This window comes from Oryza sativa, chromosome 3 (assembly GCF_034140825.1).
Source record: "Oryza sativa Japonica Group chromosome 3, ASM3414082v1".
NCBI lineage: Eukaryota > Viridiplantae > Streptophyta > Magnoliopsida > Poales > Poaceae > Oryza > Oryza sativa.
The window spans coordinates 9,996,709-10,010,296 of record NC_089037.1 but is presented as its reverse complement, the minus strand read 5'-3'; the positions used below and the strand labels follow the sequence as shown (position 1 = coordinate 10,010,296).

Genomic DNA, 13,588 nt, shown 5'->3' with positions numbered 1-13,588 from the left:
TCGTGGTGGCGGCGGCATGCGGCCGGTGGCGAGGCGGCAGGGCGGCGGCTGGCTGTGGCTTGGCGAGGCCGGCCCGGGCGCTGTGGCGGCGGACGGCCGCAGCTCGGCGTGGCCGACCCGCGCGCGGAGGCGGCGGTGGCGTGCCCGGCTGGCAGCGCAGCCTGCCCGACGCGGCAGCGGTGACCCCGCTCGTCCTGGGCGGGGCAGCCGAGATACCGTCGTGGTGGCTAGGTGAGGCGCGTGGCCGGATAACGGGGGCGCTGGCGGGTGGCGCTGGTCTGGAGCGGCAGCACCACCGGCGGTCAGATGGTAGTGCTAAGGGAGCTGGCGGCGGTGGGTCATCTTCCTCGTTGCCGGTCGGCACCCTCACCCTTCCTGGAGCTCCTCCCCTTCTTTGCGGAGAGTTTCTAGGTTGGATTGAGGCGGCAGCTCGTCAGCGGGGGAAGCTCAGGCTGCCGATGCAATGCCACCTAGTCCCGGGTTCTCCTTTGGCCAAAACTGGCAAGGCGGCCAGCGGGTGGTGGAACAGAGGGGTCTTGGGCCAGCTCTCAGGGGTGGTGGTTCGATGAAGTCGACCGACGAAGGGGCGTCGGTGCGGTGTGGTGGATGCTACGTGTTGCCATTTGTCTGTGTGGTGGTTCTGAGTTGGTGGACGGCGACCTGCGGTCAAGGTTGTAGAGTCCCAGGCGAAAGCCTAGTCCGGTGGTTCACCGGGCCGGCAGCGGCTACGTCTTCGGGCGTCGTAACCTATTTGGGGCATTGTCGAGGGTTCCCCTCTCCCTTTCTCGACGAGCTTCTCTGGGTGAAAACCACATCTTTTTCAGATAGGCGATGGCGGCATCCTGGATGTCGTGACCACCTTGGTGGCATCGTTTTCGGAGCCTCGTCTCTGTGATGTTGCCGTTGGCCTAGCGGCGTTCGGCCACGCTTAGCGGGGGTCGTTTGCTGCTAGGCTTCACCCTCAGCGGTTTGTGCTTGGGTGGTAGTGTGTGGTGTGTGGCATTGCACCTTGGTGCATTTGATGTTTTTCCTTGTAACTTTTACTCCTTCTTAATATACTCGGTTGGCTTCCTTCGGCCTTCCCGGCGAAAAAAATATATCTAATTTTGAAAGTTGTTTGGTGAAAAATTATGGGTTTTGTAATTTCGGGCGAAAAAAAATGAACTTCGACCAATATTTAAGAGTTAACTTGCATGCGGCGGCGCAAGGCTAATTACGATGCAGAAATCCCCTTTTCTTTCAACTGCATATTCCTCACAGTCTGTTCAAGTCACAGAGACAGACAAACAAAATAGCAGCTCGTGAACCAGCAAGCTATAGGTACTAGATAGATACATGCATGGTTTGATATGATACAGATACGATCACACCCACCCACACAAACACACCAGTAAATTAATATACCAGACAGTTTCAGGAGCTACGTGTGCGTATCAGCACAGGGACAGAAACAGCAGATTGATCACACAAACTGCATATGCACTATGCATATGCCAGAGCAGATATGGCTCCTTTATTATTCATTCATCACACGCACGGACACACGATCACACAGATGATAATAGCCAAATAAATGGCTTCTTAGCAGTTGCAAGGGTTGCACTTGCAGCTGGAGCCGCAGCCGCAGCCGTGGGCGGTCTCGCCGGACTCGGCGGCCGCCTCGAAGTGCGCCTTCTCCGGCGCGACGCCGAGCACGACGGTGGCCTGGGCGCTGCTGCTCTTCTCTTCCAGGTCAGGGTACATCTTTCTGCAACCGGCCACAAAATCAAATCAATTAATTAGCATCTAGTGGGATGATCCCGACATCAAAAGGTTGTAAGTAGACGGGCGATTACCGGGTTATTGTTGCATAAGGTCATCGAAAAAGATTTAAATTTTTTTGTAATTGTTAGCTGTGTATATCCACTTGGATATAGAAGCCGGATTTCTATTCATTTTCTTTATCTTATAACAAAAGTTAACGCAAGAAACCATGCGTGTAAACTGACTCATACAATTACATAAATAAACAGGTTTCATGTGTAAAAAGAAGACAGAGAAGTGAAAAGAAAGGAGAAGATAGTTGCCGATCATGCGCATGCTATTTGCAAGAAACCATTAAAGCTAAGCATACCCGCACGTGCAGTTCGAGCCGCAGCCACAGCTTGATCCACAGCTGCAAGACATCTTGTCGAAATCTATAAGCTCAAGCAACTCAAGATGACAAGGAGATGAAGGGCTTTGAGATGATGAGCACAATGCATAGCCTTCCACCCTGACTCCACCATTTATAGGACTGGACGGAGGCAAAGAAGAGTGTATCCCCAAGCTTCTGCGTGCCACGATGCTATACGCTGCCTCGAATTAGTCGCTGCAGATTATTGCTCCTCCTATGGCCATTTCTGGTGATGGAATCATCTATTGACAGAGAAAATTTCTTTAGAGCTTTTGGTTCTGATAATGTTATTTATCATTGGCCACATAAATGATTATACTTAATCCCAACCGATCGTGAGAGTTGGGGTTAAAATGGCACAAGATTTTTCTTAGTTTAGCTCAAATGTTAGAACAACTGAAAGTAACAATAACTGAATGACACAATGGCCAAAACTAAAATTTTCAGTGAATAAATTATCTATTGTGAATTTGAGGCCTAAGAGTAATAGATTACACTCCTAAAACTCCTTTTCTGGCGAACTTATTCTGAAGAGAGTTCTGCACGTCTGTGTATAAAAATGCGGTTGCTTTATGCTAATGTACCAATGCGTAATTGACTTCTCTTCCCTTGTTCTCAGTACACCAGCAACGTTAATTAAGATATATAGAAGATCTAGTAAGGGAATATATTTGACGTCATTTTATATCTATGACTTCTGCAACTGCCTACCTGCAAAGAAATAGGCCTTCTTCTTGCCTTAAAGCAACAAGCTTTCAGATAACATGGCCGGCAAAGAAAATAGCTTTCAGATAATATCTAAAATACTCTTGTATAGTAGATAAATAATCACTTTATCAATATCTTTTGGCATACTTTTTTTTTCTTTTGTCATACTTTAGACAACGTGCAATCTGTACATATGGAATAATTCAATGACATCTAGTTGTTACTATTTTATTTCTGAAAGAGAGTATTTATGAATGGAAGTACTACTTATAAGAAAATGAATAGAAGTACTTTCATTGTGTCATCTTAGTTTCCCCTCCAACGTGCAGGCTGTATAAAATGTTTTGTATGTGTGAGGTGTCTTTTTTGAAACCGAGTATGTGCGAGGTGTAGTTTGGAAAGGTATGGGAAGTTGACAATTTGCATGAATGATGTTTGTAGATGCAGCCTTGAACTCTTGATTACTCATAAATATACAGAAATGCTCATTGTTCATGTCATTTCTGAACAATCGTTTCTATCAAGTATATATTATTTCAGTTTGGAGGCATATGCCTGTCTCAAGCAGGGCGCATAGATCACAGTTAAGAACTCCCAACAAATAATAATTACAGAGACTGCTTACAAGAAACATTTCTTGTAACATTCAACACTAGGCCTGATGCAACAATGCTGATTTGTCAGTTTTAGTTGACCTTGCTGTGGCAACAATAGAACTTCGCAGCCAGTACAAGTGTACAACAACAATGTCGAAAGAGATATCCTTTTTATATACATAGTGATCATAGAGAATGTTATTACAGTACGTTAACAAAGATTAAACTGAATCTACAATCCCAACAAACTTTTTAAACAGTTAATGGAGGTATGGAAATTTGTGACACGTCTCCAAATGTACTACTACATCCGTCCTAAAATAAGTACAGCCATAAATATCCATGTTTAGCGCTTTGACCATCCATCTTATTTGAAAAATTTATGAAAAATATTAAAAAAAATAGTCACACATAAAATACTATTCATATTTTATCATCTAATAATAATAAAAATATTAATCATAATTTTTTTAAATAAGACGAACGGTTAAACGTTGAACATAAATAGTGCTAAAACTGCACTTATTTTGGGACGAAGGGAGTACTCTATACTCTTTAAAAGTCCCCAGTGGTGGTGGCACTGAATCTGGCATCCACTATTGTTTTTTACTTTTTTAGAAATTAGCTCCTGATATCTTCTGATATTATGAAATAGTTCAAATATTCGGTTCAAACAACTAAACAAGTGATACTAATATATTCAATAATATTTTAATATCCATTACATATTATAATATATTTTATTTTATTCATAGCAAAGGAAGGTATTTTGCTAGTCCTTCAAAAACTTTCTAATTGTTGCGAAAGTTCAAGGGTGAATTTTACCTATATGGGCCTCACGTCAGCCTGCAATCGCTTTCTGGGCCCAATAGTACGGGCCGCACGCACCCCGTAATCCCGTTCCGGGCCAGCCCAACCAACGCGGGCCCCACGTCATTCCGAATGGCCCGGCCCAAGTAGAAGACTACATCGACAGACGGGACCCACACCCCCACGCATCCCCCCTCTCTCGTCGTCGTCGTCGCCGCCGCCTCGCCGTCCCCCGCCATTGGAGCCATGGATCTGGCTCCCGGCCGCCGCGCGCGACTGCTGGTGGCGCTGGCCCTCGTCGTCCTCGTGGCCCTAGCCGCGCGATCCGGCGCCGAGGTCATCACCCTCACCGAGGAGACCTTCTCCGACAAGGTGTGCTCCTCTCTCCTCTCTCTCTCTCTCGTCTCCCGCCTTCCCCACCGGCGACGATGCTGTTTTGTTCTGTAGATCACTGAGGTTGATCGAGCTAGGAGAGTCCAGGTCAGTACGGGCTTGCTTTGTTGTAGAATTATGTAATAGATTCCGGAGCACTTCGTACTATAGCGGCGATGCTTGGTTTCAGACCTGTAGCTGTTGTATTGCAGATCTATTGACAATTCAAGTTTGATGGGCGCCTGCGCGTCAGTGTTACTTCGCCTCTGGGATGGAATCATTGGAATGATGGATTATATGAGCGTCGGGGTTTTAATTATCCGGTTTCAATCACGGATTGGGAATTTAGAATCGGGTCACAGTGTAAACTTTTGTCTTGTTAGTTTGTGGAGAATAGATACCATTGCTTTCCAGGTTGCATGTTTGATACTAGTAAAAAAAAAGGGTCATAGAGAGCCACTGCTCGTGTTCCTATGTTTTTGCAAGTCGTTCACCGTTGTGGCGTGATGCTTGTATTTGTTCCAACTAAGCCAGTTTGATCATGAGCAATCCTCTCATTTTTAGATAAAGGAGAAAGACACGGTATGGTTTGTGAAGTTCTGCGTTCCATGGTGCAAACACTGGTAAATCTCACTCTTAGCTCCATGATGAATATTGAATTACCGTATAAATCTTGTCATTAATGGCTTAAGCTAATTTGTTAGATGCTTGTCATTTGCAGTAAGAACCTTGGAACACTTTGGGAGGACTTGGGAAAGGTTATGGAAGGTGCGGATGAAATAGAGATAGGGCAAGTGGACTGTGGTGTTAGCAAACCAGTATGCTCAAAGGTGGATATCCATTCGTACCCCACATTCAAGGTGTTTTATGAAGGTGAAGAGGTTGCAAAATATAAAGGTAATCTTCGTTTATGATGCAAATTATTCTATCTTGCTATTGTGTGGAAAGGTCAGCTTAATCTAGTTTCAACTTTCTAGTCTACAATGAAAATTGAAAAAGAGAAAGGTATGTTTGGATCTGTTAGATTTTCTCCAATTCTCTTGAGGTTTAGGCCATGTGTTGGAAGCCATATCCCCCTGCAGTCTGAATTAAAGACTACAAACCATTTCAACTAATAGAATTGTGATAATGCCAAGCCCCACAAAAAAAAAAATCGAAGACCCTAGTGTTTGTTTCTCAAGTGCCATTTTTGGAGTAGCAAGTAGCATCTTCTGTGAAGATTCTGCCAAATCTGCTGATGAAAACATTTGATTATTTCTAGTATCTGCCAGCACTTGATTCTCCTCTTTATATTTTTCCGTTGCTTGAACTCGTTATATTGTTTTGTTTATGATTTTCTGCTCATGACATGACTTGTTATAGTTGAAGCATGCCAGGATACTGATTGTATCCTACAATTGTACGGCATGAAGAGCATACATTACCTCTAGCTCTAGGAAACTATGCATGTGCTCTAGTATCTCTGTCTTTTCCTGCCATTCCCTATCTTGTGAACATTGGAATGTTACTCATTCTGATACCTATCACTGCAATTCACAACTTAGAGCTTGATCTTCTGCTAACTGTTTGTACTTCAGAAAATATGCAAGTTTTTTTCTGACAGTTATGTGCGTACTAAAATGCAGATTGAATATATTGTCATCTTTTTCATCGCTGTTTCACCCTATCTTTTGTAGCTTTATGCTTTGTTACTGCAGCTTTGAGGGGCAACTTCTGTCTGTCCTTCATCTGACCACCCACCTGCTCGCTGATTTCTGTTGTTAACGTTAGATGCCTCCTAAAGGAAATCCTTGTGATCTTTTGTGCTACTGCAGGCCCAAGAAATGTGGAGTCACTGAAGAATTTTGTTTCGGATGAAGCCGAGAAAGCTGGGGAAGCCAAGCTTCAGGACAGTTGAACTGGAGCTCAAGTGTTCCATCCTACCACAGTTAAGCAACAATGTAGTACTGTTTGACATGCTTAAACTTTTTGATATAGTGAGCTTGTACTTCCTCCTGGCGTTTAGTAGAATGTTAACCACTGCATGAGTCGCATGAAACTATGTAATTTTCTGCTTCATACTGCATTCAATTACAGCATGCTATACTATAAAGAAGAGTTCATGGAAAAAGCGCCTTTTTTTTTAAAAAAAAAGAAGAAGGCATCATAGAAGTTGCATTCCATGCCATTCCTGATTGCCTCACAATTGGTTGGGACTTGGGAGTCCAGAAAGAAATACGTGCTGCGTATATTGCTTATACGTTCATCTTAACGCTAAATTGTTTCTCTCTACTTGGCAGTAAACGCGTAAACCTTTAACCCCACGACGAACCATTGCAACACATAACACAAGCTTAGGCACGACCATTCTCGATCCGTCGACGTCGGCCATCGTTTATGGACGGACTGTAGTGCGTGAGTTTGTGATTTTTTCAATGTCTAAGTTTGCACGAGTACTGTGTAATGATATATTGCTATCGCTACTTCGTTGGCATGCTTTCTTTGTTTCCCCTGTCCTCCGTTCTGCACCATAATCCCATGTTCTTGTTTAACAAAAATCACCAGAGAGAAATCGTCCACCATAAATGTAGTGAGATGCGTGGTCATGGATGAGGCAGATCAAAGTTTCAGGTTCAGTCTGGGGAAAATCACTTCGATATAAGCTGAGATTTGATTTCCTTTTTTGTTCAGCAAAAATAACAAGTGAAAGCAGAAAAAAAGGATGCTGTGTTCTAACAATAGCATGACATTGTAGCGCCGACAATGTGAGCCGTTTAGTAAATCACTAGCATTAAGTACTAAGAATAGAATCAATAGCAAACTAGAGTAAAACTGCTACAGTGCTTCGGAATCACATTCCATTGCCGATAAAACACAACCCAGTCTGAACTCTAAAGCATCGAAATTTTGCCGGAGCTCAAAAGTGAAGACAGTATTTAAAGATGTACTTCCTCCGTTTTACAATGTAAGTCATTCTAGTATTTTTCACATTCATATTGATGTTAATGAATCTAGACAGCGTTGTGAAACGGAGGGAATAGTAGGCAGCAACCGCTGCGATAGACTATGCTGTAACTGTAATATACAGGCAGAAGTCCGGTGTAGATTAGTGGACAGGTGTAGAGATTCAGAATTTTATTTCTGAAACTTAGATTCAGACTTCAGAACAGAATCGATCATGTTCAGGAAACAAATTCCCCGGGGAACGAGATGAGAAGTAAATCTTGCCAGGTGATGCATATTCCCGGGAAGCAAGCAGTTTTTTGTTTTCTCTGAATATTTGCTGATAAATACTCCTACGTATCTATCGTCGTTCAGTTACCTGTCGAGCTTGCTCCTGACATGACCATGCACCGATGCACATGCCCGTAGCAGCTCGTTACTGCAGATCGAAAGCATAGCAGCAGCAAAGCTCGTACTCCCTCCGTCCCAAAAAAAGACAAACCATATTTTCGTGTTCAATGTTTGACCGTTCGTCTTATTTAAAAAAAATTAAAAAGATAAGTCACGCATAAAGTATTAATCATGTTTTATCGTCTAACAACAATGAAAATACTAATTATAAAAAAATTTCATATAAGACGAACAGTCAAACGTTGGCACAGGAATCTACGAGTACAAATGACAAACAGTGCCGGCAAAAAGGAGTACTAGTAGCTAGAAAGTCGTGCCTCAAAACACCTGCAGATTATCGCGAGAAAACCCTACACGACCACGTACTTACATAATGGCTAACGCTGATCGCCAGGTCGCTTCTAATTGCTGAGAGACTGTTCGAAGCTTTGCCTTTTCCAAAAGGCAGTTGTCTACTCCACTGCATTTTCATTGCCTGAAGAAAAAAAATCAGGCCTCATTTAATTCCGCGCACGATTGCGACATGCCAACTACGATGAACGTACTCAAGACCCTTGCTCTTAATGAATATGTTCAGGGACCACCAAGAACACGGCCTCATGTGTTTGTGTGTTTCTGAAGCATGTCTGTACAATTGTCCCAAGCATGAAGGTTTTTTTTCCCTTGGCAAACTGGATAGCTGTGGACCTGTGGTAACTTCTGAAGAGGAAAGAACAGTAATAAGAAGAAAGCACGGTCCTTTTTCATTGTAAGTGGATTTTTGAACTATTCATTTTAGTCTCAAGAGAGACACTCCGAGGGGTTGTTGTGTGTAATCACCTAAACCCTCTTGAAGCAAAAAAAAAAAACAGAGAAGAGATTATACATATATCACAATTTTCAAAGAATAGTAAAAAAAATGTACATTATGATGATATCGCCCATGGGAGATTAATCAATCCCTTGGAAAGAAAACCAAAATTTTTTCCTTCTTTGCAGCTAGTAGGAAATCAGCAGCTTCAAGTTGTAACCATGCATGTACAATGTACACCCTCCTCTCCTCCGGCTCGTCCAGTCTCTTCTACAGCTCATCGTTCTATCACCTCTTGTTCTGAGGAGACGGTTGCGAAGAAGGTAGCGGCGTCGTGTTGACATGCCATACCATAACCTCTGAACAGTCTGAAGGAATTCCTCTCACTTTGCTATAATCTTCAAGGACCACTTGCTGTACGAACTTCACCGAGTCCTGATAAAACAATGGCACCAAAAACATGTTAGGGCAACGGTTCATCATGCAGCACAATCAAGAAAAATGGGTAGACATTTTGGCATCAGAGGAAGCAATGAGCAATGCAGAGAAAGAAGCTCTAACAACCTTGCATGATTGATCTCATAACGAAAGAGGTGCTTGCTTTAGTGGTTAGGTTCAAGTAATAAGATGAACAATCGATTGTACACCTAAAAGAAGGTGTGTTTTCTCATTAAAAACAAGGGCCACTGTACTGCTCTACTACTGCTAACCACCCGCTGGGGCTTGCCTTGCACTGGACTTCATCAAAGCCGTACACTATCCTACTCAGCCACGGGACCCCCCCCCCCCTCTTCCTTACCCTCTCCCACCAAATTAGCACCAGATCAGACTAAACCCACGATTACGCATTTGCAAAAATGCCGCTCAAGATTCGATCCGTTTTTTTGTCGATTGCTGCAGAATAAACAATCTCTCTCTCTCTCTCTCTCTCTCTCTCTCTGTTGGAGAAATGATCACCTAGCGCCATTGCCATTCAGCCATTTAGCTAGAGTGTGATCTTTTTAATGCAGAAAAATCAGGTTGAGACTTGACAGGTGACAAGGATTTGACCGGGGAGAAAAAAAAGTTAGTTAGGGACAGATGGGCCAAAAGACACGGCCAATTTCCCGTCCCCTACCTGTACCACATGCCCGAGCAGAGACGCGCGACGCCGAACGCGCAAACCGACACGGCGAAACGCCACTTTCGTGGCGGAAATGCCTCATTCAATCTTGAACCCCCCCCCCCCCAAAAAAAAAAAAAAACACCGCGACATCGCTAGCGAACAGCATTTCTTTCCTGCCTCTGGCCGCGCGAAAGGCGAGGTGAATTCTTGCCGCTTCTGGTCGTGGGCGACGCCGACCGATCGATCGATCACCCGAGCGGTAGTAACACGTAAAACTTGCGTGATTTGGGGCTCTCTAATAAGTTTGGTACGCGTGAAAGGTGACGGGGTGGAACTGACCTGGGACTTGTCGGGCTCGGAGGTCGGGTACCGGCCCCACCGCTCGGGGTCCCAGAGCACCGAGCTGTTGAACGCGAAGCCGTGGACGTCCAGCTCGCGTGGCCTCGCCGCGGCGGCGCCGTAGCCGGCGCCGCCGACGGCGACGGGGGAGGTGGCGTTGCTGAGGTCCATGGAGAACCAGCCAGCGACGCTGGAGGAGCTGCACGCTGGGCCCTGGACGACCACCTTCCTCTCGTTCTGCGACATCGTTGCCACCGGCCACGCGCCGAATGTCCTGTGGAAAAAACATAATTCTCGGGGTTAGGAAACGGTATTACTCCTAGTACTACAGTAGAATAACATTAGAGCAAGTATAATAGTGAGCTATAAGCCTACTATAAACTTATATGGAGGAGAGATGTGACAAAAAGTTAAGGGTGTTGGCTCTCATGCAAGAGCTAGCTTAACATAAGCTCCTAGACAAATACAATTAATGTATAAGTGAGAGATAGAGAGAGGAGAAGAAAATTGTAGCCAACCTTATAACTAATCTATTATATGTGTTGGCTTTAAGATTGGCTAATAGCATGAAGTCGGCTCTATTATTATCCTTGCTCTTATGGATGCGGGCCATGCAGCATGCAGCTAAAATGTCGTAAACTCGAGCGTCCTCAACTGTCGATGTCACGTTGCCGTTACGATAACGCAGGCCCCTGCGGACTAGAATGTCGCGAAATCGATTACTCGATTGTTCAACTGTCATGAGTTAGTTTTCGATCGAGCTGCATTTTGAAGAAACGGCGAAGGGCACTAACTGGTTAGCATGATAGCACCTAATTAAGTAGTACTATGTGGCACGGATAGGAAAAGGAAAAAACATAAACGGAGGGGCCAAAGCTAAGTTAAATACGCTCAATTCAGAATTTCTGTAGCGTTAGGAATGCTGAAATTTAAGGGTTTGTTCTTTTCTGATTAAGATTCAGATTTTTTTTACCTAATTACCTAAACCTCATCTTGAAAAGGGTACCACTAACTGAACAATCTTCAAGAACACCGAAGTGGTTGATGAGACTACCCTGTCACGAGCCAAATGAACCTAACACAATCCAGAGCGCCGCATTGGTTGATGAAACTGCCCTATCACGTACCAAAACGAACCTAACACGATCCGCTGAAAATCACTGGCGATGTATTATGCGCCAGCCAGCCACACATCCCTGCAGGATGCAGCAGCAAGAGCCCCGTGCACGTACTGAGACCGCCTTCCCTTTTCCCTCCCAGCAAACCGAACAAAGAAAACCATACGCAGATTCGCCCTGCGGCTCATGCAACGGCCCGCAACTTGCAGAGATCGACGCACGCACGCTCGCTGCTGCTGCTGCTGAACTCGTGATTCAAGTTGACAGTAGTACGAACACGCGAGCCCAATCTGCAGGGACGGCTTATGCAGCATCAGCCAGCGACCGACCACGCATTGTGCTATCGCCTCGGGGTCCTGGAGAAAGGACAGCCGCGACGGCCTCCCCTCTTCCGTTAGTTGAGGGGTGCCAATCATTTCTGCCGACACATTTGGACATCTGCTACGCTAAACACCGCCACGGCGGCGCCACACCAACTTAATGCTATTGGCTGAGTACACATGATAGTAGCAGCAGCAGCAGTCAGTTCTAAACTTGTACTAGTACTAGTATCAGTAAAAACATGGCCCCAAAAGGAAAAAATGAGCGGCTGCAAGAAACCAAAGCAGAGAACTGCTGCTGCTTCAGCGGTCCAGGCTGCCTGCTTTGCCTTTCGTCCCTAAGATCTGGCAGGCGCGGCAGGGAGGATAAAAGAAGGAAAAAAAAAAGGACCATGGAATGGCGGATGCGGGGGGAGCGCGACCTCCTCGCGTCACATGGCTTGGATTCTCCTCGCCGGTTAAACTAGCGCGGCGCAGCGACCACCAGGTGGTGCATGAGCTGTAGCTGCCAAGGCAACCTGACAAAGTTGCTTGCAAGTAGCCTCGCTTGTGTGCTTTGGGCGCTAACGTTGTTTACTGGCTAGCGTTTAGTGTGTGCGCGCTACTTGCTTGCATCAGGAGAGATGGTTAAAGAAGAGAACTTTGCATTGTTTAACTCGGCGAAAGATTGCGAGAGAGAGAATTGTTTTTTTACTTTGGGGGTGGTTTGGATGGTTACCTGATCTGCCGGAGCTGGTCGAAGAAGCGGAGGTCGAACGTGTCACCGAGGCCGGCGAAGAGGACGACGCCGGCGAGGCGGTGGTGCTCGATGTGTCCGAGCGCGACGTTGCGCTGGTGGTGGCGCTCCTTGCCCGCGGCGGCGTCGGCGACGGTGAAGTTGTCCTTGTACGTCAGGTGGCGGTACATGAGCCCCGTGGTGCGGAGCAGCCGCGCGGTGGCCGCCACGTCCGGGTTGGCCTCCACCACCACCCACAGCAACGGCGGCGGCACCAGCCGCAGCGTGTGCGCCATCCTCGTCAGCGCCGCCGCGCGCTGCCCGGCCGCCGAGGGCGTCGACTCCGTCGTCGTGACCACCACCAGCAGCGGCTGCGGCCCGGCGTCCACCGCGCCGGCGGCGGCCTGCGCCAGAAGGCTCCGGTTGACGGCCGCCCCGCCCGTGGCGTGCAGCGACCTCACCACGTGGCTGCTCCCCACCCCGCCCGCCGACACGGCCGCGGACGTCCAGTCCGACACGGACGACGGCGCGAACCCCGTGAAGAAGCCCATGACGAAGCACAGGCTGGAATGCAGCAGCGCCTTCTTCCACAGCTGCGACCCCGACCCCTTCTTGCCCCTCCCGCCGGCGCCGCCGTGGTCCGTGGACGAACCCATCGCCCAAGAGACGACCCCCCCCCCCCCCCACCGCCTCCCTTCCTCCGGCGCCGCCGCCCTGCTTGCAGTAGTACTCCTCCCTGAAACAACGCGTGGCGCGGCGTCTCGCGTCGCACCGTGCCGTAGCGAGGTAAGCTAGCTCCGCTGCTCACCTGAGCGCGCGTGGCCGTGTTAGGCGGGGGAGCGGCGGCGGTGGTGTTGGCGTTGGTGGTGGTGGGGAGGCGAAATTGCGAGTGGTGGTGGGTTTAAAAAGGGCGGGAGGTGGCGAGCGAGCGAGCGGCGCGCGGCGCGACCGCGCGCGAGAGAGCGGAAGGCGATCTGGCTCGTTGGTTGTCACGTACGCTTTTGCCCCTCTTTTCCCGGGACGCAGCAATCATTAGGTGGCGCTCGAGCTAGTGACGCACTAATGACTCGCGCACGCACACACGATCGGCTGCGTGCTTGTACTTTGTACCCGTAACCCGTATAGTAAACAGCAATAGTGGTGGTAGGAGGAGTAGAATATCGTATCTACTATATTGGTATCAGTACGTGTGTGTCGTCGCGGTGGACTCGCCGCGTGGTGTTCCCA

The 13,588-nt window shown here is 47.1% G+C and overlaps 3 protein-coding genes across 3 annotated transcripts; 1 reads left to right on the top strand and 2 right to left on the bottom strand.

The window, feature by feature from the left end:
- Window positions 1–1,219: 1,219 nt before the first annotated feature.
- On the bottom strand, window positions 1,220–2,420 carry LOC4332487 (metallothionein-like protein 1B). Its single transcript, NM_001417563.1, has 2 exons — window positions 2,114–2,420; window positions 1,220–1,747 (listed from the first exon to the last, which is right to left on the bottom strand). The coding sequence occupies exons 1-2, from the start codon at window positions 2,164–2,166 to the stop codon at window positions 1,582–1,584; spliced, it is 219 nt and encodes a 72-aa protein (NP_001404492.1). The 5' UTR covers window positions 2,167–2,420; the 3' UTR covers window positions 1,220–1,581.
- Window positions 2,421–4,456: 2,036 nt separating this feature from the next.
- On the top strand, window positions 4,457–6,807 carry LOC4332486 (protein disulfide isomerase-like 5-1). Its single transcript, NM_001417562.1, has 4 exons — window positions 4,457–4,641; window positions 5,206–5,264; window positions 5,363–5,538; window positions 6,456–6,807. The coding sequence occupies exons 1-4, from the start codon at window positions 4,516–4,518 to the stop codon at window positions 6,536–6,538; spliced, it is 444 nt and encodes a 147-aa protein (NP_001404491.1). The 5' UTR covers window positions 4,457–4,515; the 3' UTR covers window positions 6,539–6,807.
- A 1,887-nt stretch (window positions 6,808–8,694) lies between these two features.
- On the bottom strand, window positions 8,695–13,324 carry LOC4332485 (probable glucuronosyltransferase Os03g0287800). Its single transcript, NM_001417561.1, has 3 exons — window positions 12,365–13,324; window positions 10,209–10,482; window positions 8,695–9,199 (listed from the first exon to the last, which is right to left on the bottom strand). The coding sequence occupies exons 1-3, from the start codon at window positions 13,015–13,017 to the stop codon at window positions 9,053–9,055; spliced, it is 1,074 nt and encodes a 357-aa protein (NP_001404490.1). The 5' UTR covers window positions 13,018–13,324; the 3' UTR covers window positions 8,695–9,052.
- Window positions 13,325–13,588: the final 264 nt, after the last annotated feature.

Coding starts and splice junctions, on each gene's coding strand:
- LOC4332487 (NM_001417563.1), bottom strand. CDS start 2,166: ATGTCTTGCAGCTGTGGATCAAGCTGTGGCTGCGGCTCGAACTGCACG. Junction 1,748..2,113: donor GGCTCGAACTGCACGTGCGG/GTATGCTTAGCT, acceptor GGCCGGTTGCAG/AAAGATGTACCCTGACCTGG.
- LOC4332486 (NM_001417562.1), top strand. CDS start 4,516: ATGGATCTGGCTCCCGGCCGCCGCGCGCGACTGCTGGTGGCGCTGGCC. Junction 4,642..5,205: donor AGGAGACCTTCTCCGACAAG/GTGTGCTCCTCT, acceptor TCTCATTTTTAG/ATAAAGGAGAAAGACACGGT. Junction 5,539..6,455: donor AGAGGTTGCAAAATATAAAG/GTAATCTTCGTT, acceptor GTGCTACTGCAG/GCCCAAGAAATGTGGAGTCA.
- LOC4332485 (NM_001417561.1), bottom strand. CDS start 13,017: ATGGGTTCGTCCACGGACCACGGCGGCGCCGGCGGGAGGGGCAAGAAG. Junction 10,483..12,364: donor GACCAGCTCCGGCAGATCAG/GTAACCATCCAA, acceptor TTTTTTCCACAG/GACATTCGGCGCGTGGCCGG. Junction 9,200..10,208: donor CCGAGCCCGACAAGTCCCAG/GTCAGTTCCACC, acceptor TTGTTTTATCAG/GACTCGGTGAAGTTCGTACA.